We start from the raw sequence: 26048 nt of genomic DNA, 5'->3' as shown, positions 1-26048 counted from the left end.
CCTGGGCTACATCTGTGCAGGGGTTCTTGGTTGGAGTATGAGTCTCTGGGAAGTTCCCTGTGTTCAAATTTTCTTCTTCTGTTGCTCTCCTTGTGGAGACCCTGTCCTCTCCAGCTCTTACTATTTCCCAGTTCTTACATAAAATTCCATTCACTCTGCCCAACAGTTGCCCATCAGGCTCAGCATCTGCTTTGATAGTCTGTAGGGCAGAGGGTTTCAGAGGCCCTCTGTGGTAGGTTCCTAGGTTGTTTCCTGTTTTCTTCTTCTTCTGATGTCCATCCTCTTTGCCTTTCCGGATGGGGATTGGACATTTTTGTTAGGGTCCTCTCTCTTGCTTAGTTTCTTTAGATGCACAGGTTATAGTGGGTTTGTCCTATGTTGTATGTCTATATGAGTGAGTATATACCATGTGTGTCTTTTTGCTTCTGGGACAACTCACTCAGGATGATCCTTTCCAGATCCCACCATTTACCTGCAAATTTCATGATTTCCTTATTTTTCATTGCTGAGTAATATTCCATTGTGTAGATGTACCACAATTTCTGCATCCATTCTTCAGTTGAGGGGCATCTGGGTTGTTTCCAGCTTCTGGCTATTACAAATAAAGCTGCTACAAACATGGTTGAGCAAATGTCCTTTTTGTGTACTTGAGCCTCTTTTGGATATATGCCTAGGAGTGGTATGGCTGGATCATGGGGAAGCACTATTCCTAGTTGTCTGAGAAAGCGCCAGATTGATTTCCAGAGTGGTTGTACAAGTTTACATTCCCACCAGCAGTGGAGAAGGGTTCCCCTTTCTCCACAACCTCTCCAGCATGTGTTGTCACTTGAGTTTTTGATCTTGGCCATTCTCATGGGTATAAGGTGAAATCTCAAGGTTGTTTTGATTTGCATTTCCCTAATGGCTAGTAAGGCTGAGCATTTCTTTAAGTGCTTCTCTGCCATTCGGTATTCCTCTACAGAGAATTCTCTGTTTAGCTCTGTTCCCCATTTTTTAAGTGGATTACTTGGTTTGCTGCTTTTCAGCTTCTTTAGTTCTTTATATATACTGGATATTAGTCCGCTGTCAGATAAAGGGTTGGTGAAGATTCTTTCCCAATCTGTAGGCAGTCGCTTTGTTTTGGTGATGGTCTCCTTTGCTTTGCAGAAGCTTTTCAGTTTCATGAGGTCCCATTTATTGATTATTGCTCTTAGAGCCTGTGCTGTCGGTGTTCTGTTCAGGAAGTTTTTCTCCTGTACCAATGAGTTCTAGGGTATTCCCCAATTTTTTTTTCTGGCCGATTTAATGTGTCAGGTTTTATGTTGAGGTCTTTGATCCACTTGGACTTCAGTTTTGTGCAGGGTGACAAGTATGGATCTATTTTCATTTTTCTACATGTAGACATTCAGTTGGACCAGCACCATTTGTTGAAGATGCTGTCTTTTTTCCATTGTATGGTTTTGGCACCTTTGTCAAAGATCAGGTGTCCATAAGTGTGTGGGTTTATTTCTGGGTCCTCTGTTCGGTTCCAATGATCCACTATTCTGTTATTATGCCAGTACCATGCAGTTTTTAAAACTGTTGCTCTATAGTACAACTTAAGATCAGGGATGGAGATACCTCCAGAAGATCTTTTATTGTAGAGGATTGTTTTAGCAATTCTGGGTTTCTTGTTATTCCATATGAAGTTGAGAATTTTTCTTTCCAGGTCTGTAAAGAATTGTGTTGGTAATTTGATGGGAATTGCATTGAATCTGTAGATTGCTTTTGGTAAGATGGCCATTTTTACTATGTTAATCCTGCCAAGCCATGAACATGGGAGATCTTTCCATCTTCTCATATCTTCTTCTAATTCTTTCTTCAGAGACTTGAAATTTTTTTCATACAAGTCTTTGACTTCCTTGGTTAGGGTTACTCCAAGGTACCTTATATCATTTGTGGCTATTGTGAAGGGTGTTGTTTCCCTAATTTCTTTCTCAGCCCTTTTGTCTTTTGTATATAGGAGGGCTACTGATTTTTTTTGAGTTAATTTTGTATCCAGCCACTTTGCTGAAGGTGTTTATCAGCTGTAGGAGTTCCCTGGTAGAGTTTTTGGGGTCACTCACGTATGCTATCATATCATCTGCAAATAGTGATAATTTGACTTCTTCCTTTCCAATTTGTATCCCCTTGATCTCCTTCAACTGTCTTATTGCTCTAGCAAGGACTTCCAGCACTATGTTGAAGAGATATGGAGAGAGTGAGTGGGCAGCCTTGTCTTGTCCCTGATTTCAGTGGGATTGCTTTAAGTTTCTCTCCATTCAGTTTGATGTTGGCTATAGGTTTGCTGTATATCGCCTTTACTATGTTTAGATATGTGCCTTGTATCCCTGATCTCTCCAATACTTTAAACATGAATGGATGTTGGATTTTGTCAAATGCTTTTTCAGCATCTAGGGAGATTATCATGTGGTTTTTTTTTCTTTCAGTTTGTTAATATAGTGGATCACATTGATGGATTTCCATATATTGAACCACCCCTGCATACCTGGGATGAAGCCTACTTGGTCATGGTGGATGATATCTTTGATGTGTTCTTGTATTCGGTTTGCGAGTATTTTGTTGAGTATTTTTGCATTAATGTTCATAAGGGAGATTGGCCTGAAGTTCTCTTTTTTTGTTGGGTCTTTGTGAGGTTTAGGTACCAAGGTGACTGTGGCTTCATAGAATGAGTTTGGTAATGTTGCTTCTGTTTCGATTTTGTGGAATAGTTTGAAGAAAACTGTAGTTAGCTCTTTTTTGAATGTTTGGTAGAATTCTGCGCTGAAACCATCAGGTCCTGGGCTTTTTTTGGATGGGAGACTTTCGATGACTGCTTCTATTTCCTTGGGAGATATAGGACTATTTAATTGATTTACCTGGTCCTGATTTAGCTTTGGTAAGTGGAATCGATCAAGAAAATTGTCCATTTCATTTAAATTTTCAAATTTTGTTGCATATAGACTTTTGAAGTAAGTCCTAATGATTGCTTGGATTTCCTCAGTGTCTGTAGTTATGTCCCCCTTTTCATTTCTGATTTTTTAATTTGGATGGTGTCTCGCTGCCTTTTAGTTAGCTTGGCTAAGGGTTTGTCTATCTTGTTGATTTTCTCAAAGAACCAGCTCTTGGTTTCATTGATTCTTTGAATTGTTTTATTTGTTTCTAATTGATTGATTTCAGCCCTGAGTTTGATTATTTCCAGCCATCTGCTCCTTCTTGGTGTGTCTGCTTCTTCTTTTTCTAGGATTTTTAAGTGAGCCATTAAGTTGCTTGAATGCGCTGTCTCAAATTTCTTCTTGAAGGCACTTAGTGCTATGAACTTTCCTCTTAGCACTGCTTTCATTGTGTCCCACAAGTTTGGGTATGTTGTGTCTTCATTTTCATTGAGTTCTAGGAAGATTTTAATTTCTTTCTTTATTTCTTCCCTGACCCAGCTGTCTTTTAGTAGCAAGTTGTTCAGTTTCCATGTATGTGTAGGCTTTTTGCTATTTTTGTTGTTACTGAGGTCCAGCTTTATTCCATGGTGATCAGACAGGATACAAGGGATTATTTCAATCTTCTTGTATCTGTTGAGGCTTGCTTTGTGACCAACTATGTGGTCTATTAGTTGGAGAAGGTTTTGGAGAAGGTTCCATGAGGTGCTGAGAAGAAGGTAAATTCTTTTGTGTTTGGGTGTAAGGTTCTGTAAATGTCTGTTAGGTCCATTTGATTCATGACCTCTGTTAGAGATATTGTTTCTTTGCTTAATTTCTGTTTAGTTGACCTGTCCTTTGTTGAGAGTGGGGTGTTGAAGTCTCCCACTATTAGTGTGTGGGGATCTATGTGTGGTTTAAGTTTTATCAATGTTTCTTTCACAAATGTGGGTGCCCTTGTATTTGGGGCATAGATGTTCAGGATTGTGATGTCTTCTTGGTGGAATTTTCCCTTGATGAGTATGAAGTGTCCTTCCCCATCTCTTTTGATTAATTTTGGTTGAAAGACTATTTTATCAGATATTAGAATGGCTACTCCTGCTTGCTTCTTGTGTCCATGTGCTTGAAAAGCCGTCTTCCATCCCTTTACCCTCAGGTAATGTCTATATTTGTGACTTAGGTGTGTTTCTTGTATACAACAGATTGCTGGGTTTTGTTTACGCATCCATTCTGTTAGTCTGTGTCTTTTTATTGGAGAATTAAGTCCATTGATATTGAGAGAGATTAATGACCAGTGGCTGTTACATCCTTTGAATTTGATGTTGGCTGTGGTCATACGGTTATGTGCTTGGTTGCTTTTTGTTTTACTGTAGTGGGGTTATTTATTTTCTGTGTTTTCTTGAATGTAGCTAGCTTTCTTGGGTTGTATTTTCCCTTCCAGTGTCTTCTGTAATGCTGGATTTGTTTGTAGGTATTGTTGAAATTTGTTTTTGTCATTGAATATCTTGTTTTCTCCGTCTATGAGGACTGAGAGTTTTGCAGGGTAGAGTAGCCTGGGCTGACATCTGTGTTCTCTTAGGGTCTGCATGATATCCGTCCAGGCCCTTCTGGCTTTCATAGTCTCTGTTGAAAAGTCAGGTGTGATTCTAATGGGTTTGCTATTATATGTTACTTGGCCTTTTTCTCTTGCAGCTTTTAGTATTTTTCCTTTGTTCTGTATACTTACTGTTTTGATTATTATGTGGCAGGAGGATTTTCTTTTCTGGTCTAATTTATTGGGTGTTCTATAGGCCTCTTGTATTCTTATTGGTCTCTCCTTTAAGTTGGGGAAATTTTCTTCAATGATTTTGTTGAAAATATTTTCTGGGCCTTGGTGCAGGGAATCTTCTTTTTCCTCTATTCCTATTATTCTTAGGTTTTGTCTTTTTATGTTGTCTTGAATTTCTTGGACCGTCTGTGTCAGGAATTTTTTAGATTTAACATTTTCTTTGACGATACATCTATTTCTTCCATTATATCTTCCACACCTGAGATTCTTTCTTCCATTTCTTGTATCCTATTGGTTATGCTAACCTCTGTAGTTCCTGCTTTCTTCCCTAAGTTCTTTCTCTCCACAATTTCTTCCATTTGTGTTTTTTTTTTAATTTTTCCAATTCTATCTTCAGGTCTTGAGCTATTTTGTTGGTTTCCTTCCCCTGTCTGACTGTATTTTCATGTTTTTCCGTCAATTCCTTCAGCTGTTTGTTTGAACAATCCACTGTTTCTTTTATTTCATTCAGTGATTTAAGCATTTCCTCTCTAAAGGCCACAGACTGTTTGGCTGCAACTTCCCGTATTTCTTCACGGCTGGCCATAATCTCCTTGTCTTTAATTTCCTCCATTTCTTTACGGATAGCCATGATCTGTTTGTTTTTATCTTCCTTAATTCTTTTCGTATTTTATTTGTTTCCTCTGTTATCTTCTTCATGAGCATAGATGTTAGGTCATCTCCTTGAATTTCATTTATGCTGGGGTGTCTAGGGCTATTTGCCCCTGGATAACTGGGTTCTGGAGATGCCATATTGCTCTGGCTTTTGTTGGTTGGACTTTTATGCTGTCCTCTACCCATTGGGCTATCTTAGTTGTTTGAATTTAGTTTCTGGTTGTTCTTGGACTCTTGTAGTGGAGAGAATCCCTTTGGCAGGAAGATGGTTTTTCCTGAAGGAAGCTTTTTCAGCTTTTTGGGTATAGCCACTGGATGTCCGGTGTTTTTCAGGAGTTGCTACAGCTCACCTCAGGCATAGAGACCTGGATAGTAACTGTGGTCCTGATTAGTCGAGAGGGCTCTCCTCTCACTGGGAGAAGTCCTGGAGACAGTTGCCCTCCTTCTGGGTTTCTTGCTGTAAATTTAGTGATCAACTGCTGTAACCTCTGTTTCCCGTGGTTTGGTCGGTTTTGTTAGGGATAACTGGTTGCCCCTTGGAGCAGTATCTGGGGGATTGATCTCAGGGTTCCGGGTCTTTTGTAGGTCTGAGGTTGGGGCTCTGTGCCCCAGAACCCAAGAGGTAATTTGTGGTGGGTGAGTACTGCTCTGGTGTCTTGGGGCGCACAGTTCTGCCTGTAAGGTGTATTTGGTACAATGCAGGCCTCTAGGCTGGTGGAGCGTGTGCCCGCCTGCTAGTCCGAGGAAGCTGAGTTTCCGATCACTCTGTGCTCCCTGTTTGGGCCCAGATCTGTGATGGCTGGGCGTACTCACCTGTCTGCGATCTGCAGGCTGCTAGACTTTCCCTAGGTGACCGCAGCAGCATGGTTTCTTCCTTCCCTGTGGGGTCCTCTCTGGACAGGGGTTCCCAGTCCCTGTTGTACTGGGGCGCACAGCTTGTCTGTACCGCTGAGCTGAGCGCGCAGATCTCTGCGCGGCAGGAGCTCAGTTGTGTTGGCGGTGGGTACCCGCAGTCCTAGCGACCTTCCGGGGATAGACTGGGTGACCCGTGATCAGTCTGGCAACTTTGCTTCCCAGTGGGGTCCCCCCGCGGCTGGGACTCCCAGCCTCAGGCACCCTTGTGCTCACAGATCAGCCTGGGAAAGTGATTGGGACACGGAGGCTTGCGCTTCCAGCCCGGAGACACAAAGCTCGCATTACCAGGGATTTCTTCCGGGTTCTGGCTGGGTAGCAGTGAGTGGACCCGCAGTGAGTGGACCCGACCGATTCCCACACCGTGGGAGCCTCCCCTCACCTGGGAAACACGATTGATGTAGTTTCAGGGCCCAGAGTTCAGTCTCCTGGTCTCTGCACGGCGAGTGCTGTCCTGCTTCTCAAACGCGGTGCTCTCCCGGCACCGCCATCTTGGCTCCCCCCCCCCCCCCCCCCCCGTAGCTTGAAATTTTTATGTCATAATGAATTCTGGCATTTAAACCTTTAAGCTTAATTTTCCACCTAAAGTAGTTGAATGAGTTCCTTAAAAATAAGTGAGAGAATGCTTACAAAGTAGCCATACATAATTCAGGGCAGCCATTTAAATTACATTCCTATTTAGTATCCAACTCCTATTTAGTACTGGTTGTTTTAAAATTAGGATGCTCATTTTATATTCTCACTCAAATATTATAACTGCCTTTGTAAATATTTACATTCTCATCATGTATGATTTATGGGCAAGCTTAAGTTATTATAGATTTGATCATTATGTTGTTGTTACCTACCAGGGAAGTATTTTCATGATTTCCCTACAACATGCCAAGTCAGTTGGATTCCAACTGAAAAGGTGTTCCCACCATTGATGTAAATTGTTTAGGAAGAAAACTGGTGGTGAGATAAATGGAATGGAAAATGCCATATTTCTCAGTGAAAGGTTTTTGAAAGTCAGAGCAGTCATGAGCCTGGTTTAAGCAACAGGCTGAGATGAAAGGGACACTTTAAAATACTTTTGAGAGATGTTTGTTTTCTTTCACTCTTCCTGTTCTGTGGGCTGTTTTTGGTTCTCGGAATGATGTCTATAGACACAGTAAATAGCTCAAGGGGAGCTCTGTGGTAAGGGCTCTCTTGTTCAGTTACGGTTCACTTGCTGACTTGCTCATAAATCTAACCTGCAAAATAGGACACTGCTGTGACATTTTTCTAGGTCACTGAGAGGCATCTGTGTTGTTTCCTAATCTGTTTCCTCAGCTCACTTTGACAGCGTCAATGGACACAGTGAACTTGTTATTGAAAAGGTGTCAAAGGAGGACTCAGGCACTTACGTGTGCACAGCAGAGAACAGCGTTGGCTTTGTAAAAGCCATTGGATTTGTTTATGTGAAAGGTAGGTAAAGGTGTCCCATCTTCCCTTTGTGATTTATTCATAATGGAAGTTTGTTTCCTCACTGAATACAACATGACTGCAATCTATTATTTTAGTGTCACAAACATGTATAGGTTCATGAGACAAAAAAACAGGAGTTTCAAATGAAAGGTAGAAAAGGGCTGTGGAGGTGGCTCCGTGGATGGAGTGCCTGCCCTTTAAGCATTAGGATGTGAGTTTGCATGTCCAAAACCCATGTAAAACCTAAGAAGATGTGTCAGTCACCTACAAGCCCAGCACTCAGGAGACAGACAAGAGATCCCGAGGCAAGCTGGCTAGATAGAGTGTCTAGAATTGGTGAGTTCCAGTCTGAAAAGAGACTTGCATCAGTACATAAATTGGTGAGTGACTAAGGAAGAGACATAATGTCAACTTTAGGCCTACACACGCACACATATACACAGGAGCATCTATATACATGTATGTTCCAAAATACACACATGCACAACACACACACACAGAGTAAGGAAAAGGTCAATAAAGAGATTATTGACATGAAGTGGTATTACCCCCATACAGGGACTGAAATTGGCAACATTGCTCGGGATTAGTAAAAGTGATGGTTCTGGAAAACTCAGGACACTTTAAAGTGGGTTTTCCGTCATTGCTAAGTTATACGTCTACGTTTGTCAAAAATCACACTGAGAGTATCAGCACCTGCTTTTTCTTCCCGCCTGCCTTATGGTATTTCCCAGAGCCTCCAGTCTTCAAAGGTGATTACCCCTCCAACTGGATTGAACCGCTTGGTGGTAACGCAATCCTAAACTGCGAGGTGAGAGGAGACCCTGCCCCAACTATCCAGTGGAGCCGCAAGGGGGCTGGCATAGAGATTAGTCACAGGATCCGACAGCTGGGCAATGGCTCCTTGGCCATCTACGGAACCGTGGTAAGTCTCACTGGAGGTGTTGACACCATCTACACTTCCATGCCCTGGCTCAGTGCCCTTCGTAGATGAGGAAAATTTCTTCAACAGTCCTATGCAAACCATGAAATCTAAGCCAGTGTATTTGTGTATTCGTGTATTCCTTCTTTAAACTTTTAATTAGTTTTTGTTTGTTTGTTTGTTTGTTTGTTTGTTTGTTTGTTTTTGAGGCAGGATTTCTCTGTGTAGCCTTGGCTGGCCTGGACTCCCTTTGCAGAACAGGCTGGCCTCTAACACACAGTGAGCTGCCTGCCTCTGTGTCCCTGCATTCTGGGATTAAAGGTGTGTGCCACCACACCCAGCTTTTTAACTAAACATTTTTAAAATACATGTTTTAATACATAAACATAAAATTGTGTCTATTAATAATATAGCATGAGGCATTTCAGTCTGTGTGCACTGTGTAATGTTTTAACCAGATGTTATGACAGAGGTCTTTAAAACCCTTTCTCTAGATTTCTGTTTTTATTTGCATTTGCCTATACAATAAAACACTAGAATCTTTCACATTTACTAACCGTAGCTAAGTACACATTCATCGTGTTTTTTTCATCACTCCCTCCTCCTCCCGCCTCTCAGTCTCTGGTTACCACCATTCTTATTGTCACCTTTGTATAGTCCACCTGTGAGCATAGTCACACAGCACCTTCTTTTTGTACCCGACATATGTCACTTATCATAATGGTTTCCATCCTGTCTTGTCACAACTAACAGGATTCCATCCTTCATTGTGGATGATGTATTCCATTGTATGTATGTGTGTGTGTGTGTGTGTGTGTGTGTGCTGTGCATGTAGTATTTCATTGTATAGGATACATTTCATCAGCAAACTAATAAATATACAAGGCTTTGGTCATGTTTCTTGCTCAGGAAAGGAGCATAAAGAGATGAGTCATCTAAATATTTCTTACCTAGAATACAGATTTTTAACTCACATTTGGTGGGTCCACTTATATGCTTTCACACTTAATTAACGTAAATAACCATTAAAATACATCATTGCCTAATCCAGTGAGACTACCTTGGGCTTTACTTTCCTTATTTTTAAATGTTAGCTATTGTTGGCTGATTCTTCAGATTTGAGATATTTTTTCTAGTTTTAATCGATATCATATTAAATCTCAGTTTCTTCATTTGTCCCTTTTCCTTTTATACAACTATTAATATTTCTCAAACTTTTGAGACTTCTTTGAATGCCACTGTTAATGTTACAGTCTTTTAGTTACACAATTCCATAATCCTAAATACTCAGGTGGCATCAGCCCGGAGACTTCCAAGCCCCATTTCTAGCCACCTACTAGAAACTTCTATATGCTTAATATATTGATACTTCAAGCTAAGCACATATAGGCATTGTAAGTAAAATTCAAATAGTACATGTTTTCTGTTCTTATAGGTATAAATTAATGAAAATCTGTAATTAATTATCATAAGTAAATTTATTTTTCTCTTTCCTTCATTTAAAACTTTCTACAAACCTGAATTGATGCATTTTTCAAAAACTCCCATTAAAAAGAACTCAGTATTTGTTCTGAGAATATGGTTCATTTCTTCTGGCTTGTTTAATGGATTTTAAGATAGCTGTGATCATAGCATTTACCTTTGTTATAATATTAAAGAGATGGTTATAAAATGATGGTATTTTTTGCTTTGATTTCCTGGAACTCAATATTATATGATTTATTTTTATTTTGAAAGGTTTTTTTTGTTGCTGTTGTTCCCCTCATTTCTTCTCTTTCCTTCCTTTTTTAGCCTAGCTGTGAACATAGACACAGGTGGGGTTTCCCATTTCCATTAAAACGCCTTCCCCAAACTTAAATTCCAAATGAGCTATGTCATTGAAAGAGTGACGAGTGACGTGCGCTGCAGACCCCTGTTCTCACAAGCACACTTACTTCCATAGAATGAAGATGCTGGCGACTATACGTGCGTAGCTGCCAATGAGGCCGGGGTGGTGGAGCGCAGCATGAGCCTGACCCTGCAGAGTAAGCTGTTTCCTCCATCTTTAGCTAACGCAACTGCAGGAACGTTGCCTGACGGAGAATGAGCATTTCCCTTTCACCTGCAATATGTGCTAGAACCGTAGCTTTCATGGTGTGTCTAGTTTTCTTTCCTGGGGATGAGGGAGCAATGGTCATGAAGCGTGACACCAATGTATTGTGGATTTCTATCCCCCTCTTATCTGACACCTGCAGTTTACAGTCTTGGTGGCAGAACCTTTTTTTGACAACAGTGGGTGCCCTCTGTGGTTCGCCAGACTCTTGCCACACACTCACAAAGATGTTATCTTATACGCTTTAAAAACATGTGCTAAATATACTGTGTGAGAAAAAAAATCTATTTTTTGAAAAAAAAAAAAGAAAAAAATCTGTTTTAAAAATAGAGAGTAATTTGAAGGAGCTCAGAGGGCTTCCAAGTGGATTGGCAGCCCTCTTCCATGAAAATAGCTGTGTATTCTGAGTGGGAGTCTTTGCTCTTCATGGAGTCCCTTAGTGAAAGCCATCAGCAAGCAGAGCTTCCAAAATTAGAGAAACACCACAGCCTCTGCTAACCCTGGTCAAGGAAAATGTCATCAACTCAGCTAACATACAAATCCTGTATAGATTACAGCAAAATGTGTTTGCTTTCATTTTTGTTTTATGCTTTAGATGGTAAGGCACACTTTTCTATCTGTAAAGTAGGCCCCCACTATCAGAAGTATGCAATGCTCTTTCTCCTGTCACTGTGCAAGCCAGCCACCTTCCAGTCGAGCCTTGCCATCCTTGTGTGGTCACCCCGTGGTTCTCCTTTTCCTCAATGTCCCTGCTGCTCTATGCTCGCTTGTTCAGTAGCAATGTCATCTGAGATTCTTCGGGGAAAGGAAAGAACAGCTTTAACAGGCATTAAAAGCCTTGTGAACTACCACCTTCTGGGTCAGGCGTACTTTCTACTCTTAAAAACGCCAAGTCTTCCTCCATGCTGTATCTCCCACCAGATGGAGGTGTCTCCTCCCTGAGGAAATGGTCCTCAGCTTTGAAAACACAGTCTGAGAGCTTTCTCCCTAAGGAAGCCTTTCCTGAATCAATTTTACAAGCATGTGGAATGATACAGAGAGAAGCATCCTGCCAGCACCTACATTCACATCTGGTCCTTTCCCGGAACTTCACTTGGGTTGCGGTTCCTGCCCAGATGCTGACAGTCTGTCCCTTCTCCTGAAACTCATTCCTTTTACTGCCAGGATTCCTGCTTCTTATTTAATTCCTCAGTAGTTAATCCTCATATGCTTTCTGTGTTTCATCATGTTTTTACCACGTTACTTTCTCTTTTGAAGCAATCTCATCCAATTATCCAAACAGATCCACATTCCTTGTTGACATCTTGATTTTGAGATTCCTGTGTGGATATATTTGAATCCACCTGCCATTTAGGCCTGTTCATGTGAGTGTCTTACAGACACCTCAAGGTCAATGTTCTAAAAAAAAGAAATACAGATCACCACACACTCCTCACTGCCTCCCATCAGATCTCTTCTTTCTTTTCTATGTTAGCGAACTACCCAAACAAAAACCTTATTGCCCAGCTCAAAACCCCACAATGATCGGTTCTTCCCTTTAATCCATACTACTCAATGGCAAAATTCCTTTCAGAATAAAGTCACCACATCTTAAAAGCTAAAGTATTAATTTAGCCTTTATCAACTAAGAACCAATATCTACTTTCCTCATAGGTCCCCCCATTATCACTCTTGAGCCAGTGGAAACTATTGTGGATGCTGGTGACAGAGTCGTATTGGACTGTCAAGCAGCTGGTGAACCTCAGCCAACCATCACATGGTCCCGCCAAGGACACTCCATCTCCTGGGACAACCGACTTAGCATGCTGTCTAACGGCTCATTATACATTGTGGCTGCTCGCAAGGAAGACACCTCTGAATATGAATGTGTTGCCCGAAACTTGATGGGCTCTGTCCTTGTCAGAGTGCCCGTCATCGTCCAGGGTAAGGGGGCAGCAGAATAGAACCCATGACAGCTCAGAGTCCCAGTTTCCTTCCGATGAACCAACTAATGAGATTAAAACAACACAGTTTAGGGTTTTCAAATGTGATGCTAACCATTCATAATCCTCAAGTAAATTTTCATTCAAAACTAAGCAAAATTTTTCAGAAAGTGAGGTAGATGATATTCATCATACATATGTATACAGAAAGAGCAAAAGAGAGAGAGAAAGGGTATATAACCTTCTTCACCTCTTACTCTTCCCATAGCCATGACCACATTAATCAGCAGAGGATCTTAGATGGAATTCCGTTGACTGAGTTACTGTCTCACTTTTAGATATCAGTTCTACCCTTAAAGGAAAGTTTCCATAGCTGTTTCTCAACCCCACACTCAGTACATAACGATTAAAAAAAAATGGATCTAGGATTTTTCACTTGCAAACCTGAGACAATCTGCAATATTTTATTTGCAGTGCATGGTGGGTTTTCGTTGTGGTCGCCCTGGAGGTCGTGCAGTGTCACCTGCGGAAGAGGCATCCAAAAGAGGAGCCGACTGTGCAACAACCCGCTTCCAGCCAATGGTGGTAGACCATGCCAGGGGTCAGATTCAGAAACACGACACTGTCAGAATAAGCTGTGTCCAGGTAACTGCTGCACTCGGTGCAGAGACAGGTGTTTGGGTACTCATTTGCATTCCCTACGTTTGACCTGCCGCGGGGATTGCTGTTTGAGTTTACCTGGTGGCGAAATGGTTTTACCTCCCTGCAGTGGATGGCCACTGGTCAGAATGGAGTCTCTGGGAAGAATGCACAAGAAGCTGTGGGCATGGCAACCAAACCAGGACCAGAACTTGCAGTAACCCGTCGGCTCAGCACGGTGGGCGGCCATGTGTAGGACAGGCTGTGGAAATCATCATGTGTAACAATAGGCCTTGCCCAGGTGAGGTACCGGCAGAACTTCTGCACTTTCATTTCTGTCACGGCGTTAAGATCCTCTCTTATTTCATTGTGAGAAGTTGTTACGGCTTCTGTCTACTGGAACAGGTTCACTCTCTGTGGTCTTTTCCTGATTCAGGAAGAACCTGGTGAAGGAATGACAGTGCTGCATTGACACATCTCACTTAGCTGAATAGGAAGGTAGTTGTCTGCACTTGGTGTATTTTTAATTGTGCCCCGAAACTTAAGCATATAAGAACTCAGAGGTTTGAAAGATGACAGGACTTTAGGTGACATATAATCTAGTCATCCATTTTCAAGTGAAGAAATGAGCTGAGAGGGGTTAAATATTTGCCAGGAAGTGTGCTTCTGGCCAGGAGCATGCTAGCAGCTTATCCCTTACCATCTTACTCATCTGCCATGAGCCCGAGGCCAGACGCTCGGTAGGCCTGTTGTTGCTGATGTTGTATCCCGTGCCTCCTTCAGAGTCAAGCAGCAGGATTGAGCTTAAATAAACAGAAAAATCTTCTTCCAGGTATAATTAAATGCAAGGATTTCCCCAATGTTTCTACTGCTGTGTTTCCATCTCTGGTCTCTGCTAATATTCTCCTTGGCTTAATTCTCCATCACATTCTTCCCATGTGTGGAAAAAACGGACCACAGGCAACTAGTGGCTTACAGTGGCCTTGTAATCTCAGACTTGGAGAGGGAAAGTTTCTCTCTCTGATTTTCATTTCAGCTTCTGAGAAATAATTATGTTTGGGTTTAATTTTGTCACGTTTTTATCTTAACTGAACTAAATCTAGGAGATAGATTTAGTGGTGGCAGCTTGAGTGACATGTATGTAGTCAAGGGATCCTGGGCTACTTGTTGGGCATCTTAGGGAAGACCATGTAGAAGAGAGAAAGGACTAGTCAGGAACTACTTCATTTGTTCATTCATTCATTCATTCATTCATTTGCCTAGACTCTAGACAATATTTATTATGTTCTCTGACTCAAAGATATTTGAATTTCTAAACACTTCATATGAAATGTTGTTCTATTGATATAAGTAGAATATTAAGAAGAGAGTCATTTTTAATATTGATGTACACTCTGAACAAACTCAAAAGAGAGCACCAATGGGCCAAAACCGGAAGAGAATAGTGAAAAATGATAAGGGTCACTCAAAAAGAGTGATTGTGTCTTGTTACAAACATGAAAAAAGTTAGAAAATAACAAATTCATTAACTAATTCATTGGCTAAGCCTGCAGTTGGTAAATGGGAATTGAAGGCTTGAACACAGGCTGGCTTATAGGCTTATAGGCTTATAGGCTTCCCAAGCCTATAAGCTTGGGTCTGGGCACCTTACCATAAGTTTGGTTTTATTTCTCTTGTATTTCAAAAACAAAGTTCTGATCTGAGTGGTGGTACAAGCCTATATTCTTCCCAAACAACAGAGAGGCAAACTAAAACCCACTGCACTCAAGTCTTTAATGTGAACAAAAAGCTAAGGGTGTGCTTTGGTTTCAAAAAGTAAGCAATCTGAAGTGGTGGCATTATTCTAAAGCAAAAAGAAATATAAATACCTAATTAGAGAATTTGTGTACCATTTGTCAGCTTAGGAAATTATGTAATGAAAATCTGACAGGTGTTTGCAACTGTGTTAAAATAAACGTCACTTTCCCCACACACTCTTGGTAACTGTTTACTATTGCTTTGCTCATTGTCTTGTTTATTCACTATTTGGGGTTTAGTAATGCCACCCAGGGTATAGATGCCAACCACCAAGTCAGTAGGATACAACAAAAACTAGCAGGTCCTACTCTTTTCTCCGATAGTCTGTATGTGTAGAGATGCTTTACAACTAGAAAACCATTCTATCAGTCTTTCGCCCACTAGCACTAGCATTCATTTGGGTATTTCTTGCATTTATTACTCAAATGCTCCTTGTTAAATACGGATTTTTTTTCCCTATGGTGTCTTATACAGCTCTTATTACTTCCTATTGCAAACAACTTTTTGTTTGATATTTTTTATTGAATTAGATCAATAAGGACTCATACTATTCAGTAGTGTAATGACTCAAATATAATTCAGGGGGGTTATAATACGCTACTAATTTCCCTTTGTTATGCTCAGCATGTCCTGGATTTGGTTTTGGAAGCTTCAGTGAACCCTGGGTATTGAAGCTTAATACACAGAAACCAAGCCGCTTGCCTGGGGTAACACAGCCCCACCAACCCAGGTCTTTCTACTAGCACAGACCAGAACTTCCACCTGTTACATCCAATACACTTACTATTTTCTCAATTATTGTTTATCAATTCCTTTCTATTTGTGTTTTCTTTGTGGATTGGTTTGGATGTTTGGGAGGTTTTCAGTATCATCCAAACACTATGATTGTGAATGCTTTCTCTGGTTTACATTAAGCTAGTCTCTTTCTCTCTCTCTCTCTCTCTCTCTCTCTCTCTCTCTCTCTCCCTCTCTCTCTCTCTGCCTCTTTCTTTCTCTCCCTCTCTCTTTCCCTCCCTCTCTTTATTTATCTCTCTATATAAAAAGTTTTCAATTTCACTGTATCTTATGTCATGAAAGTCAAAGTCAATCTTGTTTAGAGTTTCTTTATGAATTAAATATTTTAAAAAGGGGGGTTTCAAACCTCTATTTGTATAGAGTAGAAACAAGACAGTCATTGCATAAATAAGCACCACTCAGGTCTAGCCTCCACTGATAATCCATCCTTGTGTCATTGGAGGTTTGGACTTTGGTTAACTAACGCTCTTGAAATGGTACTTATTAAAGTCACTGCAGAGTGTCTGAAGTGATACAGTCAGGATGTGAGAACTGTGAGCATTACAGTCTCAGCCTAGTTTTAAAAGCTGCCTCCTAGATTCTCAGGTTTGTCCAATATTGTCCTAGAACAAATTCTTGTTGGGTATAATAGGTTCATGTGATTGTGTTTGCCACTGTCTACAAAGCAGAATAGTCACCCTAATCAAATATCAATAAATTATGAGAAGATGCAAGATATTTTAATGTTTTCTTTAAGAAAAATGATAATCTAATTGGTTGATTTTAATATTGCACTTTCTTTTGTATTTTTATTTTTTATATTAATTACAGTTTATTCAGTTTATATCCCAGCCGTGGCTCCCTCCCTCCTCCCTTCCCAATTCCACCCTCCCTCTCTCATCTCCTCCTATGCCCATCTCCAAGTCCACGGATAGGGGAGGTCTTACTCCCCTTCCATCTGACCCCAGCTTATCCGGTCTCATCCGAACTGGCTACTATTGCAGTTTCTTATAAGTAGTGTTAAGAAAACTTAGTCTAAGTCTTAACCCCCCTTTTGATTCATATCTTGGTAAAGCTCGTGACCAAAGAAGCACCATATCTAGAAACTTCTTTAAGGAGAATCTGACCAGATACTGACTCTTACATAAGAGAACCCGCAGCACTGATTCTCAGCCCACGCACCTGGTAGGAAGTACAGGGTTGTTCCAGGCTTGTGGTCAGATGCTGTAATGTGTTAGTTACCAAAAGGAAGTCCTTAATTGCACTCCTTGGAAACTACTGGTCAGCTTTGCTTCTGTTGTTTAGCAAGTAGGTGAGTGTGTTATTCAGAATTTCTAAATCATGAACATTATGTAATGGAGAAAACTGTTCAAAGACTTAGTGCAAATCACCTTGTTGTCGAAAGATCCAAGAACATGTGTGAGTGGTAAGCCAGACCACATTTAGAGATGCACTCTTGAAGTGTTGGGTCCAAAACAGCATTGTTGGAAATTTCGTGCTAGCCACAGCACATGTAGATCTATTGGACAGACTTGCTTAGCTGCTTCTGTTCTTCTCTGCTATCCCTGGAGTGCCAAATGCGGACAAGAGCTTAGCTAGAGCTTAAACACTGGGGTTCTGTTTACATATGGTTGCTTGATTAAATTTGATTTTAATAAAATAACCTCCTTTGAATAATTGTAAGCATTTATTTTGGCATTGGTTGGGCCTTCTGAATGTCCCTGGACACAAATCCCTCTGAAAGCCAAACATGAGAAAAGAAGAACATTGTTAGTTATATTTCTTTTGGTTCAATTTTAGTTATTTTAGACTGTAAGATTTTTAACTCGCTGTGGAGATAATTTATTTGCATAATTTTGTTCTTTAAACAAATATGATTCCGTGGCTTGAAACGGCCTCTGGCGTTTGTAGTTCATGGAGCGTGGAGTGCTTGGCGGCCTTGGGGTACGTGCAGCAGAAGCTGTGGGAAAGGCAGTCAGACAAGAACAAGACTTTGCAACAACCCACCACCATCATTTGGGGGAGCCTACTGCAGTGGAGCAGAAACTCAGATGCAAGTCTGCAATGAGAGACACTGTCCAGGTAAGACAAGTGGAGCAGCATTAACACAGTTAACTAATTAACATCTACCTGTCATCCAGCATTGTCGTTCACCCTAATCTGGCCACTATTTAACCCGGTCATTACGTCTGTACCTTTAAAAGCCAGAAGGAGTCAATGCCCTGGAGTTATAGGTAGTTCTGAGCCACTCAGCTTGGGTGCTGTAAACCAAACTCAAGTCTTCAAAAGACCACAAACAATTAACATCTGAGCCATCTCCCATCATCTGGCTCCCCAGCCAGCCCCTCTGATTTAAACCTGATGATTTTTTACATAGTAACCAAGCACATACATTTTTCTGTTAATGCAGTTGATGGGAAGTGGGCGGCGTGGGCCAGTTGGAGTGCCTGCACTGTATCCTGCGGAGGAGGAGCCAGGAAGAGAACAAGGGACTGTTCTGACCCAGTGCCACAGTATGGAGGAAGCAAATGTGCAGGCAGCGCTATCCAGAGTGATTTTTGCAATAGTGACCCTTGTCCAAGTGAGTGTTCGAAACAGTGAGTCGATGTTACTTTCTTAAACCTTTGTTATGGCCTCCAGTTCTTACAGTTGTAGTATTTGTTGCTTGTTCTTTGACATTTAATTCAGGATTCCAAAGCGATGTTTGGTTTTAGTGTGTCTTAAATGTTACAGTCTTAGCTCATCAAGAGTTAAAGGAGATCTCGTCATTTTTAGACTATGTTCTCTGTCTCTGTTGAAAGCATCACCTAAGTCACCTGCTCTGGAAAGATACCCATTCATTGATTTGCCGTCTTTCTGTTTATCTCTTAAGAGGGTTTTTCTTGGTGTGGAGATGAATGCCCTGGTTTCTTCTACTTTTCATTATTACAGCACTGTTTTATGTCAAATCATTTCATGTTGTAGCCCATGGCAACTGGAGCCCTTGGAGTAGCTGGGGCACCTGCAGCCGGACCTGCAATGGAGGACAGATGCGGAGGCACCGCATGTGTGATAATCCACGTCCCTCCAATGGAGGAAGAGCCTGTGGGGGAGCGGATACCCAGATCCATAGGTGCAACACTGACGTGTGTCCTGGTGAGGGCCTCAATCCCCACCTGTCCCCTGAGCGGACCTTTTCACTTAGTGATTATTGTTGCTGCCCTGTCACTTGCCTATCATGAGTGTCCTAAGTGAAGAGCTTAAAACTGATTCATTAACAGCAAACATTCCATTCTTGCTCACAGTGGATGGAAGTTGGGGGACATGGCATAGTTGGAGCCAGTGTTCTGTCTCTTGCGGAGGTGGTGAAAGGACTCGAAAGAGGCTATGTGACAATCCAGTGCCATCTAAAACTGGCCGTTCCTGTCCAGGCGATGCCACCCAGGTATCCAGATGCAACATGCAGGCGTGTCCAGGTAAGTAAGGGCTGTGCTTTGGCAAGGCCATTGCTAGCACAAGTTTAGAGTCTTCATACAGATCAGAAAAAGGTACCATTTGGAGCCCACACAGAATGAAACAGTGCCATTTCTGGAAGGGAGAGTCATTTTTAGAAATGTGCTCTTCTTCCCTATGGCACAGTGTTTATAGCTGGGTTTTGGCCTCCGTTTGTTCTTTTGGGGCTTCTTTCTGTCAGGGGACATATTTCTAAAGATTATAGGGAGACCAACATTGACAGTTCCATACTGTTATAATGAGAAGATACTGTTGGACTTTACAAAGCTTTAAGTTTTCTTCAGAAATAAAATGTCCCTGAAAATTGAGAAGGCTCCATTTGAGAGGGGGAAGAATGGTTTATGTTGACTGACTTTTACATATAAGTAGACAAACCAAAAGGCCAAGTGTCTACTACGAAACTGCTTAGCAAACATGCTCTATGCGTAAAAGATCGTGGAGCTTCTTCCTGGAGCAAGAGAACAGTTCTGGCTTAGGATGATGTGCTTTGTTGTCCAATTAGATGGACAGCTTGAGCCACAGAGTCCAACAACTTTTCAAGGAACCCAACAAGGTAGCCAAATTGAGGAAACATCTGTTCAGTGCTGGAACTCAAGCTCTTCAGTTAAAATAGAAGCCACGCTTCTCAGTGGTCATCCAGAAAATTGAATAAGCAATTGTGCCCACAAAGTCCCTCTTCTGCTTAGGGCCAAGGAAAGAGGAACTTCTCATATTTGATCTTTGGTATAAATTTTACAGTGGTGTCAAAATTATAATGTAGTTCTCAAATTTTTCACAAGTTAATTATTGTCTGATAGGCATCTCCAGAGGAAATAATACATGCGTACATAGCTACACACACACACACACACACACACACACACACACACACACACACACACTGATTTTGACTATACAGTATATCATATTTATGCTGGCAGTGGCCTGCAACAATGATGAGATGGTATTTTGTTGATGAGATCTTTTCCTGTTTTACAGAGGAAAACAATAGCTAAAAGAACACAGGTTTATATTATTAACAATAATGACCAGTTCTACAGTAGATATGATTAACTTTTCTTTTTTCATTAATTTATTTACTTATTCACTTTACATCTTTATCACAAAACCCCCTCCTCCAAGTTCTTCCTCACACACACCATCCCCCTTTCCCCTCCCTGTGTTCTCATAGAAAGGGAGATCCCCACCCCATGGGTACCAACTCATCCTGGCAGATCAAGTTCCAGCATCACTAGGCACATCCTCTCCTACTGAGGCCAGACAAAGCAACCCAGCTAGGGGAAAGGCAGGCCAAGGTAGGCAACAGATTCAGAGGCAGCCCCTACTCCCATTGTTAGGGGACCCACATGACGACCAAACTGCACATCTGCTACATATGTGTAGAGAGCCTAGGTCCAGCCCATGCATACTCTTTGGTTGGTTCAGTATCTGTGAGCCCCCATGTGCCAAGGTTAGTTGACTCTGTAAGTCTTCTTGTGGTGTCCTTGACCCCTTCAGTTCCCTCAATTCTTCCTCCCACCCTTCCACAAGACTCCCCAAGCTCCACCTAATGTTTTGCTGTGTGCCTATGCATCTGTTTCCATCAGCTGCTGGATGGAGCCTGTTTGAAGACAGTTATGCTAGGCTCTTATCTGCCAAGCACAACAGAGTGCCAGGAGTCGGCTATCTCCCATGGGATGGGTCTCAAGTTGGGCCAGTCATTGATTGTCTAGTCCCTCAATCTTGCTCTGTCTTTATCCCTGCACATTTTGTAGGTAGGCCAAAATTTGGGTTGAAGGTTTGTGGGTTGGTGTCCATGTCCCTCCACTAGAAGTCCTGTCTGGCTACAGGAGGTGGCCACTTCAGGCTCCACACCTCTCACTGCTAGGAGTCTCAGCTAGGGTCACCCCTGTAAATCCCTGGAAGCCTCCTTGATCTCCAGCTCATTCCAGAGATGTCCCCCACCAATTTACATTCTCTCTCCCAGCCCTCACCCCTCCCCATACCTGAGCCCCCCACCATGAGCTTCGCTCCCCATCCCCTTTCCCATCCAGTTCCTTCCATCCATCCACCTCAGATGTCTATTTTTCTCTCCCCTTCTGAGTGAGAGTCAAGCATCCTCCCTTGAGTGTGTTTAGCTTTATTCCTTCTCTCTAATTTTGTAGCCTTAACCAGCATATCCCCAAGCCTCTGCTCCCACCCTTGACCCCGTTAACTTCTGTCCTACTATGTCTAGTTCTGTGTGTTGTTTTCCTACGTTCCCCATAATTGGATGGTATTCTTCAGTGCTCACAGAATAGATTTTAAGTATTGTCATTAGAAAAAAAGTAGCTGTATGAGGTGATGAATATGCTAATTAGCTATTTCACCTTTCTCTTAATGTATACATATTTTTAAACAACACATTGTCCACATTAAATATACACAGATATAAGTTATCAATCTAAGTGACTAAATAAGTCCCTACTTTGAAACATTTTAAAGCAATGAAGATGGCGTTTTAGTCTTCTCTGTCTAGACCTGTGATGCCGGCAAAGCTACATTATTTTTTCTTAACTTTGTCTTCCCAGTCTGCAAACTATATCTATATAAAGCTACCACCTAGTACTGTTGATAGGATCAAAAGAGTTAATGCATATGAAGTGTTTACTGTCACACACAACTTTCTCTGTAAAGTCACCGTAGCCATGGTTTCATCACCATCAACAAACACATGCTTTATTTGGGCTGTGAGAATGGACATACTGTATTTTTTGGCTTACAGAACAGTTCTAGGATGTGCTCAGATCAGAAGGATACTAGATTTATGGGGATAATGGGTGTTATGTGAAAGTGGAATGTTTTAAAAGCCTATTAATTTCACTTTCAAATTTGGATGCCATAGGACTCTTTTGATGTCTGAGAAAAGATTTGTAGCATCTCTGCACATTGGCTTCCCTTTCCCTCATGTAATGTTGATGGAATTGTTTCCTTATCCAGGAATTTTTTTTCTTCCCCCAATAGGTGGACCCCAGCGAGCCAGAGGAAGTGTTATTGGGAATATTAATGACATTGAATTTGGAATCGCTTTTCTTAATGCCACAATAACCGAGAGCCCTAACTCTGATACAAGAATAATACAGGCCAAGATTACCAATGTGCCTCGCAGTCTTGGTGAGTCACTTTACTTATCAAAGTTGTAGAATTAATTATCTGCTATTTATTTATGCGTGTGCATTCATGTGTGCACCAGGGGATGTACATGAGGTCAGAGGACAGCCTATGAGAATCAGTTCTCTTCTCCCACAGTGTGGACCCCAGAAATTGAACTCCGGTCATCGGGTTTGGCAGCGAGTACCTCAGTCCATTGAGCCAACTCACCAGCCTTTATACACTTCTTTTTAAAAATATACTTCTTTCTTTGTCGTATTATTTTCAGCTAATGATTCTTAAAAAAATAAATGAAACGTTAAGTCAGTGATAATATGACATAGCACATTGGGTGTAATGCAGTGCTTATCCTTATCCCAACGAGAAAGGAGCTGGTCAAAGTGCATTAGAGCATTATGAAAATGATACAGTGAAACTTAGTATTTTGTATATCTAAAAAATGATAGTAAGAACAATACACACAGACTCGTTGACTGTGTAATTAGTCAACAAGAGCATCCACCCTTGTGAATAATATACTATGACAATAATTGGCTGCAAATGTTTTGCTCTGTAACCCTGTTTCTCCTCATTCTTTAGGTCCAGCAATGAGAAAGATCATTTCTATCCTAAATCCCATTTACTGGACAACAGCAAAGGAAATGGGAGAAGCAGTCAATGGTTTTACCCTCACTAATGCAGTCTTCAAAAGAGAGACACAAGTGGAATTTGCAACTGGTTAGTATCAGGTGAACATAATATCCTACTAGATAGAGAGAGAGAGAGAGAGAGAGAGAGATGACTGTAAAGCTTGATCACTAAGAAAAATATGGTGCATGCTCCCACAGAAAGTTATTACAAGCTTTTGGTGCATTCTAACACACATAATGTAAAAGCAGCTTTAAATTTTCTTGTCAGTGGATACTACTAGCACAAGGTCTGTAAGGGACCGAGTGTTCTCAAGCAGAATAGTAATTTGTATGCCCCAGAGACTTCTTTCTCTTCCTCTCTGGGCCTTTCTTCATTTTCTGTAAGCCTTGGAGGGGATTTAAAGGACATAGGGAGGAAAGAGAAGTCATTCTTGTTATTAACTATAGTCTTGTCCTTAAACATGAATCAATTCATTTACCTTATGGTGATTCTCTGAGTAACAAATGGAAGCAAAGCCAAGCACACTAGTGCTTTCCACTCTGCTTTTGTCCTGATGATCGTGCCTTAGCTCTTTGGGAGCCCTTCCTGTACTCACAGAAGTTCTTACAAAGCTCCAGTTGAGCCTCCTTGGAGTGAGCCAGTCTCAGTGGGCTTGACCCTTTGAAGAAGAATGACTAGGGAGGGTTCCCCTTAACCACTGTTTAATCATCACAGAGTGGGGGGGGGCGTTGATATCCATCCTCATATGAAGACACCCTTTAAATACTGCTGATGCTCTGACAGAAACACCGTAGCTAAGTCTGTGGGCATTGACGGCCGCTGGTGGCTGGCCCATCTCACAAGCAGTAATTTTGTAGAAATGCTTGATTATTGCTTGTGAGTCTAAACTATGGAATCTTCTGCAAAATCAAATGCTATACTTTTGCCACATACAAAGAATTTTTGAAAGCAGTTCAGTAAGCCTAACTTTCTTAACTGGAAATCCTGTTCTAACCTGGTTCTCTTACATATTCATTCATATTTGAAATAACACTGTTCTATTAGGTCAATCTTCCCTGTGCTCCCACAAAGCATATGTGTAATAATAATGATGGCTGTTATTATCCTTGCTGTGGAAGTGAACGCAATGTCATCCCCAGGAGAGGTCTTGCGAATGACGCACGTGGCTCGGGGATTGGACCCTGACGGCGCCTTGCTGCTTGATGTCGTTGTGAGTGGCCATGTCCTTCAGCTCCAGACACCTGCAGAAGTCAGCGTGAAGGTAACGTGTGCAAGAGCTTCATGGCTGCTCATGCGATGAGGAGGAGGACAGACAAAAGCCCTGCAGACGGAGCACAGGGATCTTAAGCTCTTACTGTACACTCTGGAGATAAGTTACTACTCCCACAAGGTTGTAAATAACCATCTGGTCTCTGCTTAAAAATCTCCAGGGGCTGAGCTCTTCAAGCTCTCTGAGTGTTTTTATTACCTGGTGTATCAGAGCCAGAATTGCTGCTGTGCTGATTTAAGCCACTTGTTAAATTTTCTTCTGAAAAGGAGAATGGTGATTCCTACCATAAGTTTTCGTGTACCATCATTAAAGAGGGGGAGAACAAAATGGAAAGGGAAATGATGTAATTATATTTTAATTTCATTTTTTTTTACTTGAAAGTAATGAAAAAAAAAACAACTTTGTGAGCTGAGCTCACAGGGTGATGAAAATTGTCCTCATACAGCTTGCTACAAATTCAGTATCTTGTTAAATTACAAATTGTGACAATAAATTATAAAGTGATTATAATGACAAGGATCAACCTAAGAGTTATTTCTAGAGCCCTACTTTGCAGTTACAATTTTACTCTGAGTTCCATGGTTAATCTCTAAGGTCCTTTCTTTTCCTCACAATACACCTCATAGTACACCATGAAGAATGCCAGATACCACATTCACCCTCAAATCCTTCTTTCCCTTAGGATTACACAGAGGATTACATTCAAACAGGACCTGGGCAGCTGTACGCCTACTCAACACGGCTCTTCACTATCGACGGCATCAGTGTCCCCTACACGTGGAACCACACCATTGTCTATGACCAGGCCTGGGGGAAGATGCCCTTCTTAGTGGAAACACTTCATGCATCTTCTGTGGAGTCTGACTACAACCAATTAGAAGAGACATTGGGTTTTAAAATCCATGCTTCAATTTCCAAAGGTAATATGAGTACAGAAAAATCCAAGTGTCTGTGCTGCCATCTTGTGTTTTTATTAAAGTATAAAGGCAGGTGCCATGAAACCATTCAGAATGAGAATATGAAGGCCTAGACCTAACGTGCTGGAGCTGGGTTTGCCACGTGTGCTGCGTTCTTTGTTTCTGTTGAGGTAAGCCCTATGCAAAGCTTGCTCTGGTGCATTTAGTTTACTAGAATGCCTCTTCATAGTACCTGGCAGGGTTGTTTTTCTAGTTCATAGTCTCATATATATATATATGAGACTATGAACTAGAAAATATATATATATGAGACTATGAACTATACATATATATATATATACTATATAATGTGTTTATCGTAATTTTTGAAAATTCTTGAAATATGATACAAAGTATGGCACAGCTTGAACCAATCAGAAATTTCCAGATTTTTCAAAGCAGCTTTAAGTGCTTTATTCTCTTTATTGAGTTTATTGTTGTTGTCACTCAGGAAGGCCCAACTCGCATGGATGAAGCAGAAATAAAGTGCAGAGAAAATGAGAAAACAGAAGAATTCATACTGATACATCTTAACAGCCGCTTAGAACATAGTTAGATTAATGTGGCTGTGGCAGAAAATAAAGGGTTTCTGGCAAATAATGTTTATTATTTGCCCTATAATTGTTATGGTGGTATTACCTAACCCATGTTCCTAATCAGTAAAGACACAGACACCTGTTGTATTTTAGAATAGCTTTATATCACCTGGGACTGAACATAATTTCATAATACTTTC

General features: G+C 41.3%; 1 protein-coding gene across 1 annotated transcript in view; it reads left to right on the top strand.

Annotated features, from left to right (window-relative positions):
* Hmcn1 (hemicentin 1) overlaps window positions 1–26048 on the top strand; it is a 450870-nt gene that overhangs the window by 387507 nt on the left and 37315 nt on the right. Inside the window, exons 84-97 of the mRNA XM_060364433.1 lie at window positions 7555–7689; window positions 8424–8614; window positions 10554–10635; window positions 12357–12626; window positions 13100–13270; window positions 13395–13565; window positions 17747–17917; window positions 18246–18416; window positions 18800–18970; window positions 19120–19290; window positions 22310–22459; window positions 23036–23173; window positions 24226–24347; window positions 25039–25276. Coding sequence (XP_060220416.1) covers window positions 7555–7689; window positions 8424–8614; window positions 10554–10635; window positions 12357–12626; window positions 13100–13270; window positions 13395–13565; window positions 17747–17917; window positions 18246–18416; window positions 18800–18970; window positions 19120–19290; window positions 22310–22459; window positions 23036–23173; window positions 24226–24347; window positions 25039–25276 — 2352 coding nt within the window. The remainder of the gene's footprint in view (window positions 1–7554; window positions 7690–8423; window positions 8615–10553; window positions 10636–12356; window positions 12627–13099; window positions 13271–13394; window positions 13566–17746; window positions 17918–18245; window positions 18417–18799; window positions 18971–19119; window positions 19291–22309; window positions 22460–23035; window positions 23174–24225; window positions 24348–25038; window positions 25277–26048) is intronic.

The sequence above is a fragment of the Meriones unguiculatus genome, chromosome 11 (genome assembly GCF_030254825.1).
Source record: "Meriones unguiculatus strain TT.TT164.6M chromosome 11, Bangor_MerUng_6.1, whole genome shotgun sequence".
NCBI lineage: Eukaryota > Metazoa > Chordata > Mammalia > Rodentia > Muridae > Meriones > Meriones unguiculatus.
This window is presented reverse-complemented; position numbering and strand designations above follow the sequence as displayed.